Source organism: Molossus molossus, unplaced genomic scaffold (genome assembly GCF_014108415.1).
Source record: "Molossus molossus isolate mMolMol1 unplaced genomic scaffold, mMolMol1.p scaffold_m16_p_29, whole genome shotgun sequence".
NCBI classification, from domain to species: Eukaryota; Metazoa; Chordata; class Mammalia; order Chiroptera; family Molossidae; genus Molossus; species Molossus molossus.
The window spans coordinates 2,472,243-2,494,636 of NW_023425365.1; the positions used below are offsets into that span (position 1 = coordinate 2,472,243).

The following is a 22,394-nucleotide window of genomic DNA, read 5'->3' on the forward strand; positions in this document are numbered from 1 at the left end:
TCTTGTGGAATTGGGGGACAGTCCCCGAGACATCCATCACTTCTGATGACAATTGAATGTTTGGGGGGTCCCCAAGACCACCCTCAAGATCTGGTAATTTGCTAGAGGGACCTAGAGAACTCACTATATCCTCATGGTTATGGCCTATCACAGCCCAGGGACACAGTCAAGACCACTGGCTTGAAGAGGCGCAGGGGCAGGCCCAGGAAGACAGCAGGAGCTGCCCATGCTCTCCTCCTGGAGTCCTGTTCACCTCTCCCAGCAAGTGTGAGCGCATGGAGGTGCCGAGCAGGGAGTCTGCCGAGCTCTGCTCTGACGGATCTTGGGGATGGGCATGTAGACACAGCTGACTAGCTGCCCTCAGCCTACAGCCTTCCGTGAATCACAGTGTTACACCACAGGACTCAGAAGCCCCAGGACTTCCTCAGGCAGGATTCCCCAGTGCTTAGAGGTGACCTCCAGGAGCTAGAGGACAAGGCCAGCCCTTTCTTAGTTAGGCAAGGCTGACCTTTCCTCAACAGGAATTGCCTGAGTCATTGTAAGGTGATCTTGTACCCTGTGCACTGACCCTCAGGTATTTTCCTTGCTGTTTTCTAGAATCTCGCTGTGACAAGGACCTGGACACTCTCAGTGGTTACGCGCTGTGCCTTCCCAATTTAGCCAGACTTCAGACCTACCATTTTGCTGAGCACCGGCCGATTCTGTGTGTGGAGATCAAGGTGAGGTGCTGTGAAGGGGAAGTGGTGTGGGGAGAAGGGAAAGGTAGGTTCGGGTTGTCAGTCCATGGTCCGTGCCTAGAGCACACTCTCCCACAGCTCCTGCTGTTACCCACGCTGGGCCTACAGCCCTTCTCAGGGACCCCGCACTCCCAGAGGCGCCTGGAGCTTGCCGCCTGCACTTTCCTTCTTTGGTTTCTCCCACGGGCCAGACCCAAGGGACATGGCTACCCAGGGCCCTCGATTTAGGCCTGTTCCCAAGGTGCTGCTATGGGAAACTGGCCAGGGCCAAGCCTGGCTGATGGCCACCAAGAGGAAGTGCTTTGGGTTCCATCCTCCCCGTTTTCTTTGGAGGGTGCAGCTCACCAGGCCCCCAGCCTGTGCCATGCCACGTGGTGACAGTGTATGCTGTGTTCCAGGAGGACATCTTGAGGGTTGCCTTTTAGTTTGGTGGGCACTCTGTTCCTTTGTTTCCATCCTGTTCAGGAGAGCCCTCCCCAGAGGCCCAGAAACCTATGTGACTCTCAAGGCCCTGGTCTGTAGTGGCCAGGAGTCCTGAGGGGGGCCAAAAAGGGTGTCATTCGCCTGGTGGAGGAAGTGGTGGCTGAAGGGCCAGGCCCCTGGCTTCAGCTCTGCTGCCCAGTGTCCAGGGTGGCTGCCTAAGTCTTCCTCGGGAAGCTTCCCAGATGTCCCAGGCCATTGTGTGTCTCCCTTTTCCGAACTGTTTTGGTGGTGATTTTCAGGCCACACCCTGGGCCCTGAGCACTCACACCCGTGTGCTCAGGGGGACTAATGATCTGGTCCACAACCAGAGGATGAGTGTCTCAGGCATCACAAACGATGGGGCACGCTCTTCAGAGCTGCGGTGCCACGCGCAGGCCTTACGTGTTGTGCTTGCCCAGGGACCGTGGGTTTTAAAAGGCAACTGAGGTTCCAGACATTCTGGGAGCCTAGCAGCCATCATATGGCACCTCCCATCTATGGATTCTTGTCAGAGGGAAGAGGCTCTGTCTCTTGGAACTGGGAGCAGGCGGGCCTGCACTCCCAGTCTTTCTGGCTCCTGGCTCCTGGCTCCTGTTTGAAAAAACAAAGCAACTGTGTTGACTTGTTCAATCCAGTGTTTCCCAGTGAGAGTTCTGACTCTGTAGCAGCAAAGAGATGTGTGTACGAGGCGACGAGGTCCCACGGGGCTGGAGAGAAGCAGCTTTGGGGACACTTGCTGCTGCACCTGAGTGTTGCCTTGTGTCATATGTCTACTTAAAGGCATGGGATATTTCCCTAAGCAGTTTTTCTTCCTTTATTTCGCAGCCAAAATGCGGGTTTATTCCTTTCTCCAGTGACGTCACGCATGAGCTGAAGCACAAGGTGTGCCGGTACTGCATGCACCAGCACCTCAAGGTGAGGACAGGCCCGTCCTGCTCGGGCGTGCAGGGGCCTGGACGTGGGGCGTGAGCACCTGCGGAGTTTCCAAAGGAGTGGGAGGAAATGTGGATCTGGGTTTTTCACTCTCAGTTCACAAGCGCGTCATAGTCACCTTGTGTTGTTGCTTTAAGTTGAGATAAAATTTGCTTACCCTAAGATTTACCCGTTTAAAGTGTATATAAATTCAGTGTATTTTAGTATATTTCTCAGAGTTGTATAATTTATCACCACCATCTAATCCCAGAACATCTGTCACTGCAGAAAGAGATTCTGTCCCCTGGAGCAGGCACTGCCCAGTCCCCTGTCCTGTCAGCCCCGTGTGATCTGCCTGTCCTGGATGTTTTGTGTAGATGAAATTGTACAATATGCGGCCTTTGTGATTGCTTTTTCATCAGTATAATGATGTTAAGGTTCATCCATGTTGCATTGTGTATCACCACTTCATTCCCTGTAGGCTGATTACAACTCCATTGCATGGGGATGTTTTGTTTATTCATCTGCTGATGGACGTGTGGCTTGTTCCACCTTCTGGTTGTTGTGATAGTGTTGTTATGAACGTGCATGCACCTGTACTTCTTTGAATCTCTCCAGGGAACATTCATTGGAGTGGAGTTGCTGGGTCTTAGGGCAGTTTTGTGTTTAACTTTTTGAGAAAACGTCAAACTGTTCTCCCTAGCTGTGCATGAGTGTTCTCCCTGTCCCCTGTGACCCTGGCTGTCACCGTCTGTGGTCGCAGCCACCCTAGGGAATGTGCTGGGCAGCATACTGCTGTTCTCATTTGCATTTCTTTAACAGGGATGGTGAGCATCTTTACCTGTGCTCCTTGTGCCATTTGAATATTTCCTTTGGAGAAATGTCTATTCAAGCTCTTTGCCCATTTTGAATTGGGTTGTTTTTCTGTTGTAGGCATTTTGTTTTGTTTGTTTTGTCGTTGTTAATCCTCATCCAAGGATATTTTTCCGTTGAGTTTTAGATAGAGTGGAAGGGGGAGAAGGGGAGAGAGAGAAACATTGATGTGAGAGAGACACATCTGTTGGTTGCCTCCTGCACAACTCTGACCAGGGCTGGGGATTGAAATGCAACTCAGGTACATGCCCTTGACTGGGAATTGAACCCTTAACCTTAGAGCCGCTGGCCAACCCTCAGACTGCTGTGCCAGACTGGCCAGGGCTCTGCTGTAGAGTTTTATATGTTCTTTGTATGTTATGTATTAGTTTCTTATCAGATATATGATTTGTAAACCTATTTTCCTCTTCTGTCAGTTTCCTTTTACTCTGTTGATAGTGTCCTTTGATGCACAGAGGTTTTAATTTTGACCAAGTTCAGTTTGTCTGCTTTTTCTTGTGTTGCCTGTGCTTTTGGTATCATGTCTAAAAAGTCATTCCTAATTCAAGATCATGAAACTTTTCTGTTTTCTTCTAAGAGTTTTATCTTTTATGATGAGGTCTGTAATCCATTCTGAGTTAACTTGTGTGCGTGGTATTGGGTAGGGGTCCAGCTTCATTCTTTTGCCTGTGGATTTCCAGTTTCCCAGCACCCTTTGTTAAAGACTGTTTCTCTCCACTGCATGGACTTGGCACCCTTATTGTAGGTCTTTTGGCCATAGATGTGATGGGTTGTTTCTAGGGTTCCTGCGCTAGTTTATTGGTCTGTATGTCTGTCCTTATGCCAATACCACACTCTTTGATTGCTGTGACTTTGTAGTAAGTTTTGAAATGAGGACGTGTTAGTCCTCTAGCTTTGTTCTTTTTTAAGATTGTTTATGTTATTTTGGGCCCTTTACAATTACTTACAAATTCGAGGATTGGATTTTTTATTTTTGCAAACCATGACAGAATTCCTAGATTACTTTGGATAGTAGCGCTATCTTAACCCTTACCGTTCGGGGCATTATGTCCATTCGTGTTGCTCAGCAATCACCATTGTCCGTTTCTAGACCCTTTTTCATCTTGCAAGACTGAAACCCTATACACATTAGACAACAACACATTTCCTTCTTTCCTCGGTCCCTGAGAACCACCATTGTGGTTTTTATCTTTATGAACCTGACTACTTGGCACCTCATATACGTGGAACCACACAGTATTTAACTTGGCATGATGTCCTCTAGGCTCATCCATTCCACAGCAGGTGTCAGCATGTCCTTCCACTTGAGGGCTGGACAATCCAGTGAACTTGGGTGGCCTCCGCCTTTTGGCTGTTGTCTGTTACGCTGCTATGAATGTGAATGAGATCGCTCTGAGACCCTGCTTTTACTTGTGTGAGTGTATCCCCGGAAGGGAACTGCTAGATCATATGGCGATGCTGGTTTTAGCTGTGAGGAACCACCATTCTGCTGTCCATAGCAGCTGTGCCATTTCACCACAGTACACAAGCGTTCCAGCTCCCTGCGTCCTCAACATGACTTGTTATCTTCCGGTTTTGATAGTAGCCATCCATCCTAATGAGTCTGGAGTGAGAAAAGCAATTGGATTTTGCATACTGATTTTTTTTGAAGAAAGGGAGGCTTATTTCTTAGGTGTTGTGCACCACGGCAACAGTGCACCTACTGCCTGTTCATCCTGTGCTCCCACCCTCATCCTCGGTAGTGCAGGTACTTCCTAGGGGGCATTCCCCTTTTCAAGTGCTTGTAGCTGTGACAGATGTGATGTGTCCTGGTGGAGGGCAGGGAGTGCAGTGAGCTTGGCTCTCAGGCATCATCTGAAACAATGGAGATAGAATGCCAACTCTGGTAGCCTTCTGTGTGGCCAACTACTTTTTTTTTTTTATTTAAATTAATTAATTTTTGTTACAGATGTTTCTTTTTTATCCCCATTGACACCCTCTTCCCAATACCCACCGCCCGCATTGTTGTCTGTGTCCATTGGTTATGCATATAATTCTTTGGTTTATCTCCCCCACCCTGAGGTTTGTCAGTCTGCACCCTACTTCTATGCCTCTGGGTCTGTTTTGTTCATCAGCTTATTTTGTTCATTATATTCAACAAATAAGTGAAATAATGTATTTAAAGTCTTTGTATAAATAAGTCTAATATCTGAACCTCCTCAGTGACAGCCCATTGATTGCTTTCTTTCCTGAAAGTATGGATCTTTGCATATCTTGTAATGATTTGCTGAAAATGGGTATTTTAAGTAATATTATGTAGGCACTGTGGGAATCAGACTCTACAACCTTTCTAGTTTTTTTATTGCTGCTGTTGTCATTTTCATTGTTTGTGTTTTTAGTGACTTTTCTATGTTAATTTTGAGAAGTCTGTATTATTGTTGCCTGTGGTTTCTGAAGTCTCTGCTCAGTTACTTAGTGGGCAGCTAGTGGCTTGAAGAGGGTTCTTATGCCTGGACCAGTAAGATTCTTTGCCGAGAGGCTCTGTGTGTGCGGAGACCTGGGAGTCACAGTCCACCTCAGCCTCACTTTCTTTTTTTTGGTATGTGCCCCTAGTGGGAACCGAACCCGGGGCTCTCTGGTCCGCAGGCTGACGCTCCAACCGCTGAGCCAAACCGTCCAGGGCTCAGCTTCACTCTCACCGAGCCTCAGATCTGTAGGAGGTGAGGGCCTTTTCAGGTCTCTCCAGAGCCTGTGCATGGCCGTCTAGATGGCCAGGATACGCTGCAGGTTTTCAAAGCCTTGTGTGCATCTTACTCCTCAGCTTTTTCTTTCTAGTGTTAGGTTTAGCTTATTGTTTGCCGCGACTGTTACCCACCATCGCAGGCAGCTGTGATGTTGGAACAGGTGTCTCTGAATAATGTTCATAAAGGCCCCTAGGAAAGGGTGCCCTTTTGTACCTGTGAGCTCTGAGACAGTGAACACAGGGGACCATGAGATCGGTCAGGTATTTGCATTCCCTGGGAATGAGGTTTTGGAGCAGCCCCTGCCCTGTTCGCCCCCTCGGGAGGCTGCCAGGCTGCTGTTTTCGCTGTGACTGGGGCTGGTGGTTTTCAGGGTTCCTTTGGAACTAGAAAGGAGGTGGGAATAAGGCATTAAAAGAGCCACAAAGCTCACAGTTCTTGCTTAGATCTGGCTGTTTTTCTTGAACAAATGCTCCCCAGATTGTTACAAGACTTTGGTTAATTTTCAAAGTTATGAACATTTTAATTGGTTCTGCCAGTTTTTGCCAGTTTTCTCGTTGCCTGTATGGAGGAGAGAATTTCCAGAGGTTCTTTCTCTGCAGTTTCTGCTGACTCAGTACCTGCTCATTTAACTGATAAAATATGGGAGGGTATGAGCTAGGCCACCTGCCTTCTGAGGTGACCATGTTGTCAGTTTGTACCTCCTTGCAGACTCCTTCCTGTGCCAACAAGGACACATGCTGCCCCGTGAGATTGGGGTGGTGCGGTCTCTACACACTCGTGTGCTCACATGCGCTGTGCACATCTACAGCAGATGTGGGTTCTTCCACAGGCACTTGTCCCGCGAACTGCTTTTTCACTTAAATAATCCTTGAGGATTGTTTGTTGTGTATCCTTCAAGGTGTTTTCTTTGCATATTTGGGTATAAGTGTATGACACACTTATCCTTTTTTATTTTTATTTTTTTTTAGCAAAAGTGACATCATATGCTTTGTTCTGCAAGTTGCTCTCTGACTTGAATACGACTTGGTGATTTTAGCTCTCCCTCTTTCTGTGAGTAGCTGGTCGTTTGTTCATTCCTCACTGACCACGTGTCCTGCTGTGTCCTGGCCCCTGAGCGCACATGTGTTGTGATGTGCTTGGTCAGTTCTGGGTCTTGCTGTCCAGTGAGGCAGCACTGAGCATCCCTGCCCTGTGATTCCTTGTAGATTTGCCGAGTCAGGGGACACCCACCTTTAACATTTTGATGGAAATCAGCGAGTTGCCTTTCAAAAGATTGTGCTAATTTTTCCTCTTACTAACAACATGAAATTACTGATTAGCCACACCCTCCTTTTCCTGGATATTATCATTTTAAAAATGTATCTGAGTACCAGAGTTTAGCCATGTCATTTTAGAAAGGTGCTTGAGCCCTGGCCTGCGGACCCGAGAGTCCTGGGTTTGGTTCTCGCTAAGGGCACGTACCTTGGTTGCAGTTTGTCCCCGGTCCCTTTTGGGGTTGTGTGTGTGGCAAACACTCGATGTTTCTTTCTCCCTCTCTCTCTCCCTCCCGCTCTATCTGAAGATAAATGCAAAAATGTCCTCAGGTGAGGATAAAAAAATAACTAAAATAAAACTAAAAATAAAAAAGGTGCTTGCTGCTTCACACTCACGTGGAGGGCTGGGCTGGCAGCCACATTAGGGGCTCAGAGGAGGGCCAAGCCCCCTGCTAGTGGTGATGTGTGCCCAGAGCTGGTGGCATCTGTCTTGGACACTGGGACCCTCCCAGCGCTGCTCCCAGCCCACAGCTGACACAGGTGGTGGCTTCTTTCCAGGTGGCCACTGGGAAGTGGAAGCAGATAAGCCGGTACTGTCCCCTCGATCTCTACTCAGGGTAAGAGGACACTTTTCCTTTGTCCATAGTGCCATCTTCCTGGAGGTGGGGTGGCGGGCACTTCTGTGAGGGGTCCATTGAGGGAATACTCTGTGGGGTGGGGTTGGTCAGGGGCCATTCTGTGAGGTGGGGGACACACGGGTCTATGTATAGTCAGGGCCCTGGGCAGCACTCAGGTTTTTGCCTGCGGTAAGGGTTGCCTGTAGAGATTCCCAAGATACCTGTGGGACCAGCAGCCGGGATGGTGTTGCCACAAGGAAAGGGCTGAGTGCAGGTGGGGGTTGGGGCAGTGATGGGGTGCCTCTGCAGGGAAGGCTGGGGCCCATGCAGCCCCTCACCTGGAAGGCTCAGAGACTCGGAGCAGGTGCCGTTTGCCCTGAGCCACAGGCAGGCGAACGTGAACTGCTTCTGACCCTGTCCTTCGCCTTCCCCTTTCAGAAACAAGCAGAGGATGTACTTCGCCTTAAAAAGTTTGTTGCAAGAGGCACAGAACAACTTAAAGATCTTCAAGGTAAGAGCTGCTTCTGTTTTATGGCCCTTTTGGGGCGGGGCCAGCAGGTGTCTGGACTGAGCCAGGTGAACTCACGGCACTCTGGTCCTTGTGACCTTGCCAGTGAGGACATGTGGGCTGGGTCTGCCTTGGCACAGTCTGTTCGGTCATTTTTCCAAGTCCCATTCCATGAGCATGACAGCCTGCGACTGCTGGTGTGTGGTGTTGGCTCCTTGACCACTCGATGGTCTCAGGCTCCCTTGACACACAGACCCTGACTGGATCTTGGAGAGGATGGCCCTGACATGGTCAGGCTTGTCACAGGTGTCCTTTTGTGTATTTCTGTGGCCTGTATGGTTGAGGTGGGAGAAGATGGCCACACCTGTGCGTTTGCTCCCAGTAAACTTAGGGTGCTTGTAATGTGAGGACCTCTTTGTCACTTGGTGGGTTCTGTCCTGGCCGTTCAGAGGAAGGGTTCATTCACCATCTGGCTCAGGCCCCTGCAGCTGGGCGCGGCCCTGGGCTCACTGAGGCTGGTGGCCGCCTGGCAGGAGGCGGGTAGGAGCAGGGCTTTGGAGGGTGCAGGGAGCAGGGCTGGCCCAGGGCTGCAGGGCAACTCGTTGTGACCGGTGTTGGAAGTGTCCCCTGGGTCCCCTTGTTATCTTCTTTTCTCTTTGCCTCTGACTGTTCCCAGCCCTGGTTGTGTCCTGTTGAGTGTGACTTGGCAGCAGGCCCAGGCTGCAGGCAGCAGGTGTGTGGGACGCAGGACTGTGGGCGGGCAGCCTGTGCCCCTCCCCCTGTGGACGCGCTGCCGAGCGCTGGGTGGGCAGCGGGTGTGTGGGAAGCAGGACTGTGGGCGGGCAGCCTGTGCCCTCCCCCTGTGGACGCCCTGCCGAGCGCTGGGTGGGCAGCAGGTGTGTGGGAAGCAGGACTGTGGGCGGGCAGCAGGCAGCCTCCTCCGACTCCTCTCCCCGTCTGCCTCCACCTTCCTAAATCTGGAAAAGGGAAACATCCAAAATCAGTTTATATTTCTAACTCATAAGGACCAGGAATTTTATATTTAAATTCAAAAAATAAACTTTCTTTCATGTTGGGACTTACTCGGAACCTACAGTAAGGCTGGCACTTTATCGGAAGCGGACCCTTTCGGACTGCCTGCCGGCTGGCTGCCCGTCAGGCCCACGCTAACGCTGAGCGGAGGGTCTGGCTCAGCCTGGACAGCGGCCCCGCCCCGCCAGGAGCCCGGGCCCGAGGACCCGGCGGCCTGCTGCTTTTCAGTGCGGAGACCCCTGAGATTGAGATGATGGCTTCAGAAGAAAGATCGAGAGAAGGGACATGACAGGGCTTTAAAATGACACCCGGAGCATTGCAGTCTGTCTTCTTGTCTCGTCACTTCTGACGAGCAGGCTGTGTTGCCGAGGCTCACGCCTTCCATTGTCATGAAGGTCCTGTGGGCAGACGTGTCCTGGGTCTGTTGCCGCCGACATCAGACTGTCTGTCCCCGCCGCCATCAGACTGTCTGTCCGAGAGTTGTTCACAGACTCCATGGCGGTGGCTCTGTCCACCCCATCACTGGTCACTTATGAAACTTGTGGGGGGTCACAGGGGGTAGTCATGGAGCCTGGGTTGGTGGTTCCCCTCCAAATGTCATGAGGTCCTTGAGCAACTGTGTTATGTGTGAAATTCCCTTCCCCGCTGTCCAGACTGCAGACGCTGGGAGAAGAGGCCTTCCGGTGCCTGGGTCACTCAGCCACTCCTGGGCTGGAGGAGGGACTAGTTCACGGTGGGCCCGTGCTGCCACCGCCGGGACCACGGGCTGAGTCCCAGTCCCGCCGCCTGGGGTTTGCCTAGCGCGTCCTTGGCCTGCTCTCCCCTGGGGACTGCTCCTTCCGCTCCTGGCACCCTCTTCCCGCTCAAGGCCCGTCGCAAGGGTCAGCGTCTCAGTGCTGTCCCTGGTCCTGTGGCCTTAGCTGAGTCCCCATCGCCCTGGACACCTGCTGTGAGCTGACGGTGCCAGCAGGGCTTTCCGGGAGGTGCCTGCTGCTGATCTCGGGAGCCTGCAGGGCCGATGCCCCAACCGCACTGTTGTCGGGTTGACTTGACTGCCATCTGCCACAGGGGGGCAGAGCAGGCATCATCCTCCTCGGTGTGTCTGCTGCTGCATGACAACCACGCACCTCACCGTTCCTGTGGCCAGGCCAGGATCTGTGCTCCCCACGCTGCTGTGACCTGAGAAGAGCCTGGTGGGAGCAGCGGCCTCTGCTATCAGAGTCTTGCTGGGGACGCACTGCCCCTCTGCCCTCCTTCGGCTGGTCACACAGCCCAAACCTCTGGAGTGGAGAGGACTAGAGCGTGCGTGTCCCGGGGTGTGGCCGTGGGCCGCCGTGGGCTGTTGATGCCATCTCACAGACGAGGGAGCTGAGGACACGAGGCCGCCACTCCCCCGAGGCTGCTGCTGCTCGGGAGTGGGGACCAGGGTTCCTTAGGGCTTTCCCACCAGAGATGCAGACCCCCATGAAGTCATGAGTCAGGCCCACCGGGCGACCCTGCTGCAGCCCCGCGAAGGTCCGAGCTGCAGGCTTCTTCACGGACGTGGATTTGGGGACAGGACGACCTTGGAGATGAGGGTTTCCACGCTGGTGATGTGGCCTGGCCAGCCTTTCGCAGAGGACATGCGCTCTGGGAAACTGGCCATCTCCAGACTTCCACACCGGCTGGTAGTTTCTCTGCTTAGGGGCCGACGGACACTGTGTCTCTCAGGAGCACAGGCTGCCATGTGCCTGAGGAAGTGTATTTCAGCCCAGGACTCTGGTCTTCAGTGTCTTAGAACGTTCTTCTGTCCCACCTCCCAGTGGGATTTCCCTCGTGGTCATGACAGGGTGCATGAGAGTGAGCATCCCCACAGGGCCACAGGGTGCAGGGACCCCAGATGGGCACGTGTAGCGTCAGGTCCCTTTGCCTGCCCGGTGGGTGGGGACGAAGGTACTTTCCTACCTGCCTGTTGGAGGTGACACTCCCCTGTCCGTTTTCCTTCCTGAAGAACGGGGAGCTGATTTATGGCTGCAAGGACGCCCGCAGCCCTGCGACCGACTGGAGCGAGCTGGCTCATCACCTGAAACCATTCTTTTTCCCATCCAACGGCCTGGCCAGTGGGCCCCACTGCACGAGGGCTGTGATCCGGGAGCTGGTGCGCGTCCTCACACGGGTGCTGCTCAGTGGCTCGGACAAGGGCCGGGCCGGCGCCCTGAAGCTGGGGCCTGGGGCTCAGGGCCCATGTGTCTGTGAAGCCAGCGCTTTCAGCAGGAGTCTGCATCGCCAAGGTAGGTTGGGGTGGCAGAGCCTGGGCACAGCCTGCGGGCTCCCAAGAGCCAGCCTCCCTGCCTTGGCCCTCGGTGGGGGCTCCCTTCCTATCTCCGTCTGGGTTGGTAAGGTGCAGCCAGATTTGGGCCGTGAGGTTTCCCTGAAATCCTGCCCACGTGTCTGTGTGTCCTCTGGTTGCTGAGTGTTTTCTCACTTCATCCTGGCTGGTCCTCTTCACAGACCCGGGGGCCGGTTTCCTCCGCCGGCTCTCCCTGGGAGAAGCCAGGCACAGAGGTTGGGAGCCCCGCAGGGCAGACCGTCAGGGTGGGGTGAACGCAGGCTGCAGGGCTGCTGGCTCCGGGCTCCTCCTCGGACTCCCCAGGAGCTGACTGTGACTGGTGGCACTGGCTTCACGGTGGCTAGTTTGGGTTTTGTCCTGAGTGTCCGTGGCTCCTCGTCCCCCGTCTGCTCGCAGCCCCATAGCACGCTCAGGCTCAGGCAGGAGTGACCGAGACGAGCATTTGTGCGGAGAGCCTGTGGTCTCAGCCTCTGGTGCCGCCAGGGGGTGTGGTGGAGGACGACGCAGCCTGCCTGTGTGGCTTCGGGAACTGTGTGGTCCCCCGGGCAGCACACCCCACCTGCCTCTCCAAGCTGGCTGTGGGTTTGGGTCTGCGTTGTTAACATGGTCGTTTTACATCTCGTGCCTTGTCTTATGTAGACAGGGTCATCTCTCCAGACCTAGATCTGGGCGGGTGTGGAGTTGAGGTGCTGCAAGGGAGGAGAGGCACAGGCAGGGTGCGGGCGTTGTCCTGGTCCTTGTGCCCGCCTGGCCACGTGCCCACAGCCCCGCAGCCTGAGCCTGCTGCCTTCGTCCACCCTTGACGGCCACCTTGTTTCCCTTTATGTTCTCGGCAGGAAGCAGCAGCCTGGAGCGCTCGGGGCTGCCGAAGGGCTGTCTTCTGTACAGAGCCCTCCAGGTGCAGATGTTAGACCTGCTGGACATCGAAGGGCTCTACCCTCTGTACCGCCGGGTGGAGCAGTACCTGGAGCAGTTTCCTGAGCAGAGGTGGGGCTCAGGCCTGTGCGCCCGAGCAGCCCTGAGTGTGAGATGGGATGAGGGGAAGGGTTGCTCCAGTGGGAGGGTAGCACAGGGCTCCCAGGTGACCCCCTAGCCCCCTTCCCTCCTTCAGCTCGGTGCCAGGCCCACCCTGGAACTCGTGTTGTGTGGAGGAGGATCTGGGTCCCGTTAGACCAGTGGCCACGGGTTCATTTCTGGAAAAGCAAGCACACCCCATGAATCTGACAGTCCACGGCAGGCAGCTGTGTCCTGAGTCAGGGTCGAGCCTGCAGGGGGCAGTGCTGCTCCACAGCCACAGCCTCTCGGCCTGGTGGGCCCTGCCTTAGGCTCTGCTGTGCAGGGTGGTTTGTTCCCCGACTTCCTGCTGGGGCGCTGGGTCCACACCTGTGGTGGGGGGGGCATTCTTCCTCCCCACTGGGTCCCTGACCTGGGACCCTCTCCCTCCCCACCGTCCTCACTGGGCCCCTGACCTGGATGACGTTGGTCACAAACAGGACAGGCTCAGCTCGCCCCCAGGCTCTGGCCGGGACGTTCCCCAGGGCAGCGGGCAGCGCTGGCAGGAGCCCTCGGGTGTGCTGGGAGGCCGGCCGTGCGTGGTGGTTGGCAGCAGTTTGAGAGACGTTTCCTGCAGCGTTGTCATTGTTTTTTGTGCCCTTCCTTCAGAAAAACATTGCAAGTAGATGGGCCTTATGATGAAGCATTTTACCAGAAGCTGCTTGATCTTTCCACTGAGGATGACGGGACAGTGGCGTTCGCACTGAGGAAGGTGGGCAGAGCTTCCCCGGCGCCCTGGTGCTCCTCAGGCCCCTCACCCCTTGTGTCCCTGAGACTGCTTCCGGCGGCTGCTCCGAGGGTGCGCGCAGATGGGGCTCGCACACAGGGTGGCTGGGCTTGGGGAGGGTTTGTTCGGTTGGCTCCAGTGCACCCCTGGGCCCAGCCCTCTCTACACCCCATGCTGGGGTCCAGGACCCGGGGCCACCTCCCTGTGCTTCCCTTCGAGTTGGCCGGTGCCAGCCACCCCTCTTGCAGTCCTCACGGGGGTCTGGGCCCTACCTGTGCTGGACGGGGGCCTTGTTCCCCCAGAGCTCAGGCCACGGAGAATCTTTTAGATTAGAGGCCTGGTCCTTTCTTTCTGGTTCTACCAAATTAGGGAATTCAGAACCTCCATGAAATTGGGTAGAAAAAAAATGACCTTTTACTCAGCATTTCCTTCCATTACGACTATGACGGCACCACGGTGGGGTGAACAGGACCCCTCCCCCCAGGAGTCAGACTTCATCTCACAGGCGGTTGTGCGGAAGCCTCCTGAGGTTCTGTAGGCGTCCTTTCCAGGTCTGGTGGTATAGTCTGTGTTAGCACATTTGCTCTTAACAATGTGGCAGCTGGCACAGTCTTCTTGTGTCCTTTATTGTCTGCATTTAAAGATGTTATTCTGAGAGGGATCCATCGGCTTCGCTGGGCTGTCAAGGCGTTGCTGCTTGCTAAAATGATCAGGGGCCCTTTCCTCTGGGAGCACGGCGACCACTGGCCAGAACACGCTGGAGTGTCTTCCTCTGCGCCCGGGCGCTGCCCTGGGCCTTCGGCTTCCCTGTCCTGGCACTGGGACCGTCTGTGGTCCCCCTGGGCAGAGCCTCACTGTCGTCTGGCCGAGGAGGTCAGGTCTGGAGAGATCCAGAAGTGGGGCCTCTGTCCCCGAGTGAGGGACGGAACCCCCCGTGTCACTGGACTTGAGTGCGCTGGTTTGGGTGGATTGCTGCATTGCTTCTTTTTTCAAGAGAGGAAACAGGACTTTACTTCCTTTCTCATACATTTCTGTACGGTTTTGGTTCTGTAAGCTCACATGTGAACATGACCTGCAGTGGGCTCAGGCACCCACCACGGCCGTGAGAATGGCGAGAGCGCGTGGTGGGCGCTGCGATGCGGGGGACGTGCGGCGTCCGGCCCAAGCTCCATGGCAGCTCCGCGCAGAGCGGCGCACACGGGCAGCCACGGCCCAGCGGGCACTCGCGGCAGCGGAGGGGTCGCACTCGCGCAGAGCTCCTTAGCCGTGCTCAGAGTGTCACGTGGAAGCGCTGGAGTCTGGGCGCGGTCCAGGTGTCAGCAGGCGCCTGCGGCAGGTCGCGCGGCCTGGCATTGCTGAGCAACGAGAAGGAGCAAGCTCCGGACACACACGGCACCCGGGTGACTCCAGGGAGTTCCTGACTGATGAGAGCCCATTGCAAAAGGTCACACACTAATTTGTTTAGGTGACATTTTTGAGATGATAGAAATGTGTCATCGCTGTGGGTTGGGGAGGAGGTGGAAGGAGGTGGGTGTGATTACAAAAGGCTGACATGAGGGGTCCTCACAGCGGTGGGGCTGCCCCGTAACACGACTGTGGTGGGGATGCACGGACCTGAACGTGTGATAACACACACACACACTCTCACACAGACAACACACACAGACTCACAGACACACACACACAGAGACAGACACAGACTCACAGACACACACACATACTCTCACACAGACAACACAAAGACTCACAGACACACACACACAGACTCTCACAGACCACACAGAGACAGACACACAGACTCACAGACACACACACACAGACTCTCACAGACCACACAGACTCACAGACACACACACACACACAGACTCTCACACAGACATAACAGATACATAGACACACACACAGACTCACACACAAACACACACAAAGACACACACACACAGACGCACACACACAGACGCACATGCACACAGCAGCGCGAGCGAACTTTGGAGGTGGGAATTAGGTTGTGCAGTGTCAGTGTCTCCGGGCTGTGACGTGTTGCACATTCTGCCAGATGTCCCATGGGCGGAGGCTGGGAAAGGGCACTCAGGGTCTCTGCCTTATTCTTACAGCTGCATGTGAGCCTGCACGTCCCTCCACACACACAAGTGACTGAAAGACTCGAGCAGTGAGCGTATGTAGAGCTCGTGGCCCTGTTCCTGCCCAGGCGATGGGCATCCATGGCTAACATTGTGCCAGTGTGTCTTCCCGGAACTCCACACTCACACCGCTTGGGGGATGGGACACAGTGCACATGCTGTTCATGAGCTTGCGTTTACTGTAACCTGGCTGGAGGTCCCTCTGCTGTGGGTCTGCCTCTTTGTCTTTGGGAGTGAGGTTCTGGCGTTAGAATCAGAAGAGGGCTGTTATGAAGCAGAAGCTGGGGCCGGTCAGGAACATTCCTGCCACAGACTGTTCAGTTCTTCCTGGGGGCTGTTTGGTACCTCTGATTACATGAGAGGAGAGAGACTTCATTTCCACGCGCAGGGCCCGCAGCCCAGAGCGGCCCTCGCTCTCTGTCCGGTGTGCAGCATTCTATACAGGGCAGTGGACTTCTTCTGCAACGTGGACAGTGAAGGCTCTGGACTTCGTAGGCCCTCTGACTCTGCACTGGCTCAGAAGGGCCACAGACAGACGCGCGCAGCTGTGTTCAGAAAGACTCGTTCACTGACCAGGTGGTGGCTGGGCTTGGCTCCCTGCCCATGGTTTGCTGACCTTTGTTCACCTCTGCTTGTTAGTTTTTATATTCCATTTTCTTCTATGTGAGTTTGGAAATTACACATTAAAAAAATTATTTTAGTGGTCACCTGTCCAATTTGACCATGTATATTTAAAGTCTAAAGTTAATTAATAACTTGACCACCCCCCTAACCCCCAACCCCAGCCACACAAACAAACATTATAAGGAATTGGGATACTTTCATTAAGTTGTCTTTCCCAACATACGTCTGCAATTCTGTTTGTCTTGTTCTTTCTTATTTTATTTTATTTATTTTGTTAATTCTTACCCAAGGATTTTTTTCATTGATTTTCAGCGGGAGTGGAAGAGGGGAGAGGGGGAGGGAGAAACATTGATGTGAGAGAGACATGTCGCTTGGTTGCCTCCTGCATGCACCCTGACCAGGGCCAGGGATCGAACCTGCAACCCAAGTATGTGTCCTTGGCCAGGAATTGAATCCTAGATCATTCGGTGTGTAGGGCAACGTGCTAACCACTTTGCCACACCAGCCATGGTTGTCTTATTTTTTAAAATCACAATTCATAGTCTTATTTTATATAGAATTGTTTAGATCTATCACATTTGCCCATATCTTCATCCTACATTCTTATCTCTCAGCTCTTTCCCCTTTTCTTTTGTTCTGTCACAGCTTTATTGAGACATGACTTCCATACCATGCAGTTCACCTGCTTCAGTGTGCAATTCAGTGGTGGTTACTAGAGTCACAGATGCAGCCAACACCGCATTCGGGCCTAGAGCATCTGCAGCGACTCAAAGACAAAACCTGCCCTTTAGCTACCACCCCTCCTCTCTCCACCCCACTTCTCCCCTAGGCCTCAGCACCTGCGACCAGCTTTCCCTCTGCTGGTCCAGACGGTGCGCGGACGGCCTTGTGACCGCTTCTTTCACTGGGCCTCATGTTCTCGGGGTTCGTCTGACTGTAGCATATATCAGTACTTTATGGCTGAGTAATACAGTCGGCCCTGGTTTATCGTGGTTAGTCAGGTCCAGACTCTACCGCAACAAATGAATTTCCGCGAAGTAGGGTTCTTCATTTATATAGTCGTCCCTCGCCTCTTCGTGCTTCGACTTGCGCGGCTTCGCTCTCTCTCGTTTTTTCCCAACATAGTCTAGTGCAGTATTTGAAACCCACGGTAGAGTGAAGCCGCGCAAGTCTAAGCACGAAGAGGCGAGGGACGACTGTATTCTATTTTATAGATGCACAAAATAAAAATTTTATTTATTTGTCAATTGGTGGGCATTGGGTTGTTTTCACCTTTTGGCTATTGTGACCAATGCTGCTTTAAATATGTGTGTACACATTTTTGTGTGGACATATGTGTTTACTTTTCTTGGTATATGCATAGGAGTAGAATTGCTGGGTCAAATGATAACTCCTATTTCCACCAGCAGTATAGGGCAGATCCAGTTTGTTCATACCTTTAGTAACACGTGTTATCTGTCCTGATTGTAGCCATCCTTTTGGATGTGAAGTAGTGTCTCGTTGTGGTTTTGTTTTACATTTCCCTGAAGACTAAGGGCTTTTAAAAAACATTATCTTTACTGTTGAGAGCATTGCAGATATCTCCCTTTTCTCCCCCATTGACCCCCTCCACCCTGCTCCCGTCCTGCCCCAGGTCTTCACCACACAGTTGTCTGTGTCCCTGGTTATGCATAGTTGTGTGCTTGCTGCCTGTTTGTATATCTTCTTTGGGGAAATCTTTTTAGATCCTTTGCCTACTTTTTAATTACATTATCTTGTTGAGTTGTAAGAATTCTATATTTGTAGATAGTAGGCCCTTATCAGATATATGATTTGCAAATATTTTCTCCCATCTTGTCAGTTGTGTTTTCACTTTTTTGATAATGTTCTTTGATGTAAAATGTTTTTAACTTTGATGAGGTTTAATTTATTTTTATCTTTTTGTTGTTCATGCTTTTGGTTGTCATATCTAAGAATCCATTGCTAAAATCCAAGGTCATGAATATTTTTCTCTGTTTTCTTCTAACAGTTTTTTAATTCTAGCTCTCTGAGTTCATTTTTACATAGGACTTGAAGTAGAAGTCCAGCATCATCCTTTGTATGTGGGTATCCAGGCGTCCCTGTGTCATTGTTGAGATCACTTTTCCCCATTGAATGGTCTCCGCTCTGTTGTGTTCCATCAACCCAGGGCTGTATTTATGCCTGTACCATATCTTGATTTACGGTTGCATTTTAGTAAGTTTTCAAATTGGGAAATATAAGTTCTCCCACTTTGTTCTTCCTTCTCAAGATTGTTGTGGCTGTTTGGAGTCCCTTATAATTCCACCTGAATTTTAAAATCAGAGAAGCGAGCTGAGATTGTGATAGGGATTCTGGTGACTCTGTAGATTGCTTTGGGTCGTATGGCCATTATTATAGCACTATGTCTTCCAATTGTTTTTTTTTAACTTTTTTAAAAATATGTTTTTATTGCCCTGGCCATTTTGGCTCCGCGGTTAGAGCAGTGGTTCTCAACCTTTCTAATGCCGCGATCCTACACCCAACCATAAAATGATTCATAACTGTAATTTTCCTACTGTTATGTCTTAGGTGACCCCTGTGAAAGGGTCGTTCGACTCCCAAAGGGGTCGCAACCCACAGCTTGAGAACCGCTGCGTTAGAACATCAGCCCACAGACCAATGAGTCGCGGGTTCGATTCTGGCCAAGGGCAGGTACCTCGGTTGCATTTTGTCCCCGGCCCTGGTCAGGGTCGTGTGGGAGGCAGCTGATGTGTCTCTCTCACATCGATGTTTCTTTTTTTTCAATCCTCACCTGAGGACATTTTTCAATTTTTTGTTCAGATAGAGTAGGAGGGAAAGAGAGAGAGAGAGAGAGAAACATTGATGTGAAAGGGACACATCGAGTGGTTGCCACCTGCACAACCCAACCAGGGCCGGGGACAAACTGCAACCGAGGTACGTGCCCTTAGTGGGAACCGAACCCGGGTCTCTTTGGACTGCAGGCCGACGCTCTAACCGCTGAGCCAAACCAGCCAGGGCACGTTGATGTTTCTCTCTCTCTCTCTCTCTCTCTCTCTCTCTCTCTCTCTCTTTCTTCCCCTCTTTCCCTCCCACTCTATCTGAACAAAAATGGAAAAATGTTTTCGGGTGAGGATAAAAACAACAACAACAATAAAACAATTTAAAAATAAAACTGCAGGCCAATGCTCTAACCGCTGAGCCAAACTGGCCAGGGCTAAAATATGTTTTTATTGATTTTTTTTTAAGGAGAGAGATAGAAGCATCGATGTGAGAGAGAAACATTGATTGGCCACCTCCTGCACCCCGTAATGGGGATCAAGCCCACAGCCTGGGCATGTGCCCTAACTGGGAATCAAACCGGGACCTCTCAGTCCATGGGCTGATGCTCAGTAGCACTGAGCCACATTGGCCAGGCGAGTCTTTCAATTTTTTAACATGAGATGCTTTTTAATTCATTTAGATCTGTTTTTTTCTTTCAATTGATTGGGAAATGATCAGCCTCTTATCTGTGGAGTGGTGTGAGAAGGACCCCGCTGGCTTCCTGTCCATTACCCTTCTTCTTCCTCCCCAGTTTACCGTGGTGTTGACAGGTACCCCGAGAATCTAGTTGGCTGTGTTTTTGACCTGTACACATGGGGTTGTGCAGCTCTCGTGTCTTGCAGCTGTAACATCACAGCCTCCTGTCTGTGTGCACGTCCATGCTCGTGCTGCTTTGCAGTGGCCCACCCACTGAGGGATGCACAGGCGGTGCCTGGTGTGGCCGTTAGGGACAAGCTTCTGTCAGTATTCTTCCACAGGTCTCCTGTTTCCATGTCACTTGTTTTGGATACATTCCTAAGAGGGGAATTTCTAGGCTAGAGGTGTGAGCAAACCAGGGTTACTGCTTCTATCCCTGTGACAGGCCAGGGCGGTGCCTGTTGCTCCCATTCCCTGTCACTTGGCTGTGGGTCTTTTGAGCTTGAACCGTTCTGGTGAGTGTGCAGTGCTGGTTTGTTGTGTAATGACATTAGCGCCCTTTTATGTGTTTATTGGCCATTTGTATTCTCTCTTGTGAACCTATTCAAGTCTCTTGCCCCATTTCTTGTTGGGTTGGCTGTCATTTTCGTACAGATTTGAAGGACTTCTTAATGTGTTCTGGAAAGACGCCCGTTGTTAGGTGTATGCGATGCAGATAGCTCCTTTCACTCTGTAACTTGTGGCTCTGCTCTAAACGGAGCCCTTTACGAAGGGAGTTCTGACTTCCGTCGAGATTGCGGAGCAGGTACACACTGCGCTCAAGTCCTCAGGGCCCATCAAAATGCCAACTGAACTACAGAACCATCACTGAGCACTGCTTGCAGACGAGCTGACAGGAGTCCTGTGACGAAGGAGGCACAGGAGAAGCCACATCCAGGCTGGGAGAGGGGTGTGGATGTGGAAGGGGAGGTCCACGCCCACATGTGGTGATGGAGAGACCAGAGAGATACCTCAGCTGCGAGTCCCCTGGGGAGAGCGGATCCCACCCCACACCGGGCTCCCCGGCCCAGACCACCAGTGCTGGGAAGAGGAGTCCCCACAGCAGCTGGCTGTGAAAACCAGAGGGTCTCTGTGCCTGATGGAGGGCTGCTGGAGTCCCAGGGGTTCCTCTTACGGGTCCCTGCTTGGATTTACTGAAATTGACGGGCTCACTCCTCCGAACTCCAGCACTGGGGCAGCAGCTTGGAAAGTGCCAGGGACACGCCAGGAGGAACGCAAGTGTCTGGCTTTAGGACAAGAGCTGGAGGGGCAGCTTTCTCCCAGACAGGAGTGCTGGCAGAGGCCATGTTCCTTTGCTGAGCGCGCGCACACACACACACAGACACACACACACACACACACACACACTCCCTGGCAGGCAGGCAGGCAGTATCTGAGTCTCCATCAACCTGGCTCCCGTATTCACCCTGGCCTGCTGATTCACTGAGCCCCTACCCACCCAGCTTGCAGGCCCACACAAGCTCCTTCCAGCAGTTTTCCATACGAACACCCTGATTTCAGCTCTCGTGGTGGAATTCCCTAAAATCTCTCAAAGATTCATAAACTCCAAACAAATAGCATCTGGCCTCGAGGTGCCCCATACCTCTTGCTAAGGTGGCCCAAGCCTGGCACTAGTGGCAGCCAGTTGGTGTTCCCAGCTTAGCCACATGCAGATCATTTCGTAGTCACTCCAGCTGGCTGCAGGCAGGGCTCAGCTGACCTTGGCCTACACCAGAGCCTCTCCCAAGAGGCCGGGAACCAACACCTTCAATGGCCAGCACTGGACCACACCAGAGTACCACACAACAACTTCGCAAATGACACACCCAGAGGGTGGACTGGGCAGATATTAGATCCCTGCTAAGCAAATCCTGCTTCGTGAGGCCAGCCCTGCACAAGAGCCCACCCCTGTCGTCTTGGCCATCCTCACAGCCATCACCTGATGTTCAGTCCCTCCCTTTGACGTTCTGACAGGGTTCAACTACAATGGAAGGATGCACACAGCCCACACAAGGAACCTCTGGAGCACCTGGCTCAGGTGACCACAGAACACCTGCTACACAACACCACTCTACTAAGGCCGGGAAATACAGCAGATCTAACCAATACAGAGAAAGAAACACAGACAGGTGGCCATAATGAGGAGACAAAGAAATCCCAAAGGAAAGAAAGGGCAAATTTCCAGGAAAAGAACTTGACAAAGTGGAGGCAAGTGAACTACCAGATGCACAATTCCCAACACTGGCTACAAGGATGTTCAGTAAACTCGGGAAAGGAGATGGACTACGTGAGAACTTCAACATAGAGAAGAAACAGAAAGGAGAGAGAAAAATGGAAAAGAACCAGAGATGAGACTGCAATGACTGAAGGAAGAGTGCCCTAGAGGGAGTCTGCCGGATGTCAGATGAAGCAGAGGAAGACAGCAATCTGGAAGACAAATAATGGAAAACACCCAATAAAGACAGCAAAGAGGTAAAAGAATTTTAAAATATTAGGATCGTTTAAAGGGCCTCTGGGGCAATATCAAGCGTAACAAATTTCGCATCACGGGGGTACCAGAGAAGAGAAAGCAAGGGATGGAGACACTGTTTGAAGAAATAATGGCTGCAGACTCCCCAAACCTGGGGAAGGGAAAGGAGACACAAGTTCAGGAAGCACAGAGTCCCCAGCACGATGAACCCAAAGAGGCCCACCCTAACACACAGCGTAATTAAAATACCAAAGGTTAAAGACAGAGAAAATGTCAAAGCAGGAAAAGCAGCTAGTTACCTACAAGGGATCTCCTATAGGACTGTAACTGATTTCTGAACAGAAACCTTCAGGCCACGAGGGACTGGCATGAATATTCAGAGTGATGAAAAGCAAGGAAGAGTTATCACTACAAAACCAGTATTATAAGAAGTGTTAA

At 52.2% G+C, this 22,394-nt stretch overlaps 1 protein-coding gene across 1 annotated transcript in view; it reads left to right on the forward strand.

Moving 5' to 3' along the window:
* Positions 1 to 22,394, forward strand: part of IPPK (inositol-pentakisphosphate 2-kinase) — a 49,715-nt gene that overhangs the window by 17,518 nt on the left and 9,803 nt on the right. The window contains exons 5-11 of the mRNA XM_036278496.1: positions 598 to 719; positions 2,025 to 2,114; positions 7,519 to 7,577; positions 8,016 to 8,088; positions 11,108 to 11,387; positions 12,283 to 12,433; positions 13,109 to 13,211. Of these exons, the coding sequence (XP_036134389.1) occupies positions 598 to 719; positions 2,025 to 2,114; positions 7,519 to 7,577; positions 8,016 to 8,088; positions 11,108 to 11,387; positions 12,283 to 12,433; positions 13,109 to 13,211 (878 nt within the window). The remainder of the gene's footprint in view (positions 1 to 597; positions 720 to 2,024; positions 2,115 to 7,518; positions 7,578 to 8,015; positions 8,089 to 11,107; positions 11,388 to 12,282; positions 12,434 to 13,108; positions 13,212 to 22,394) is intronic.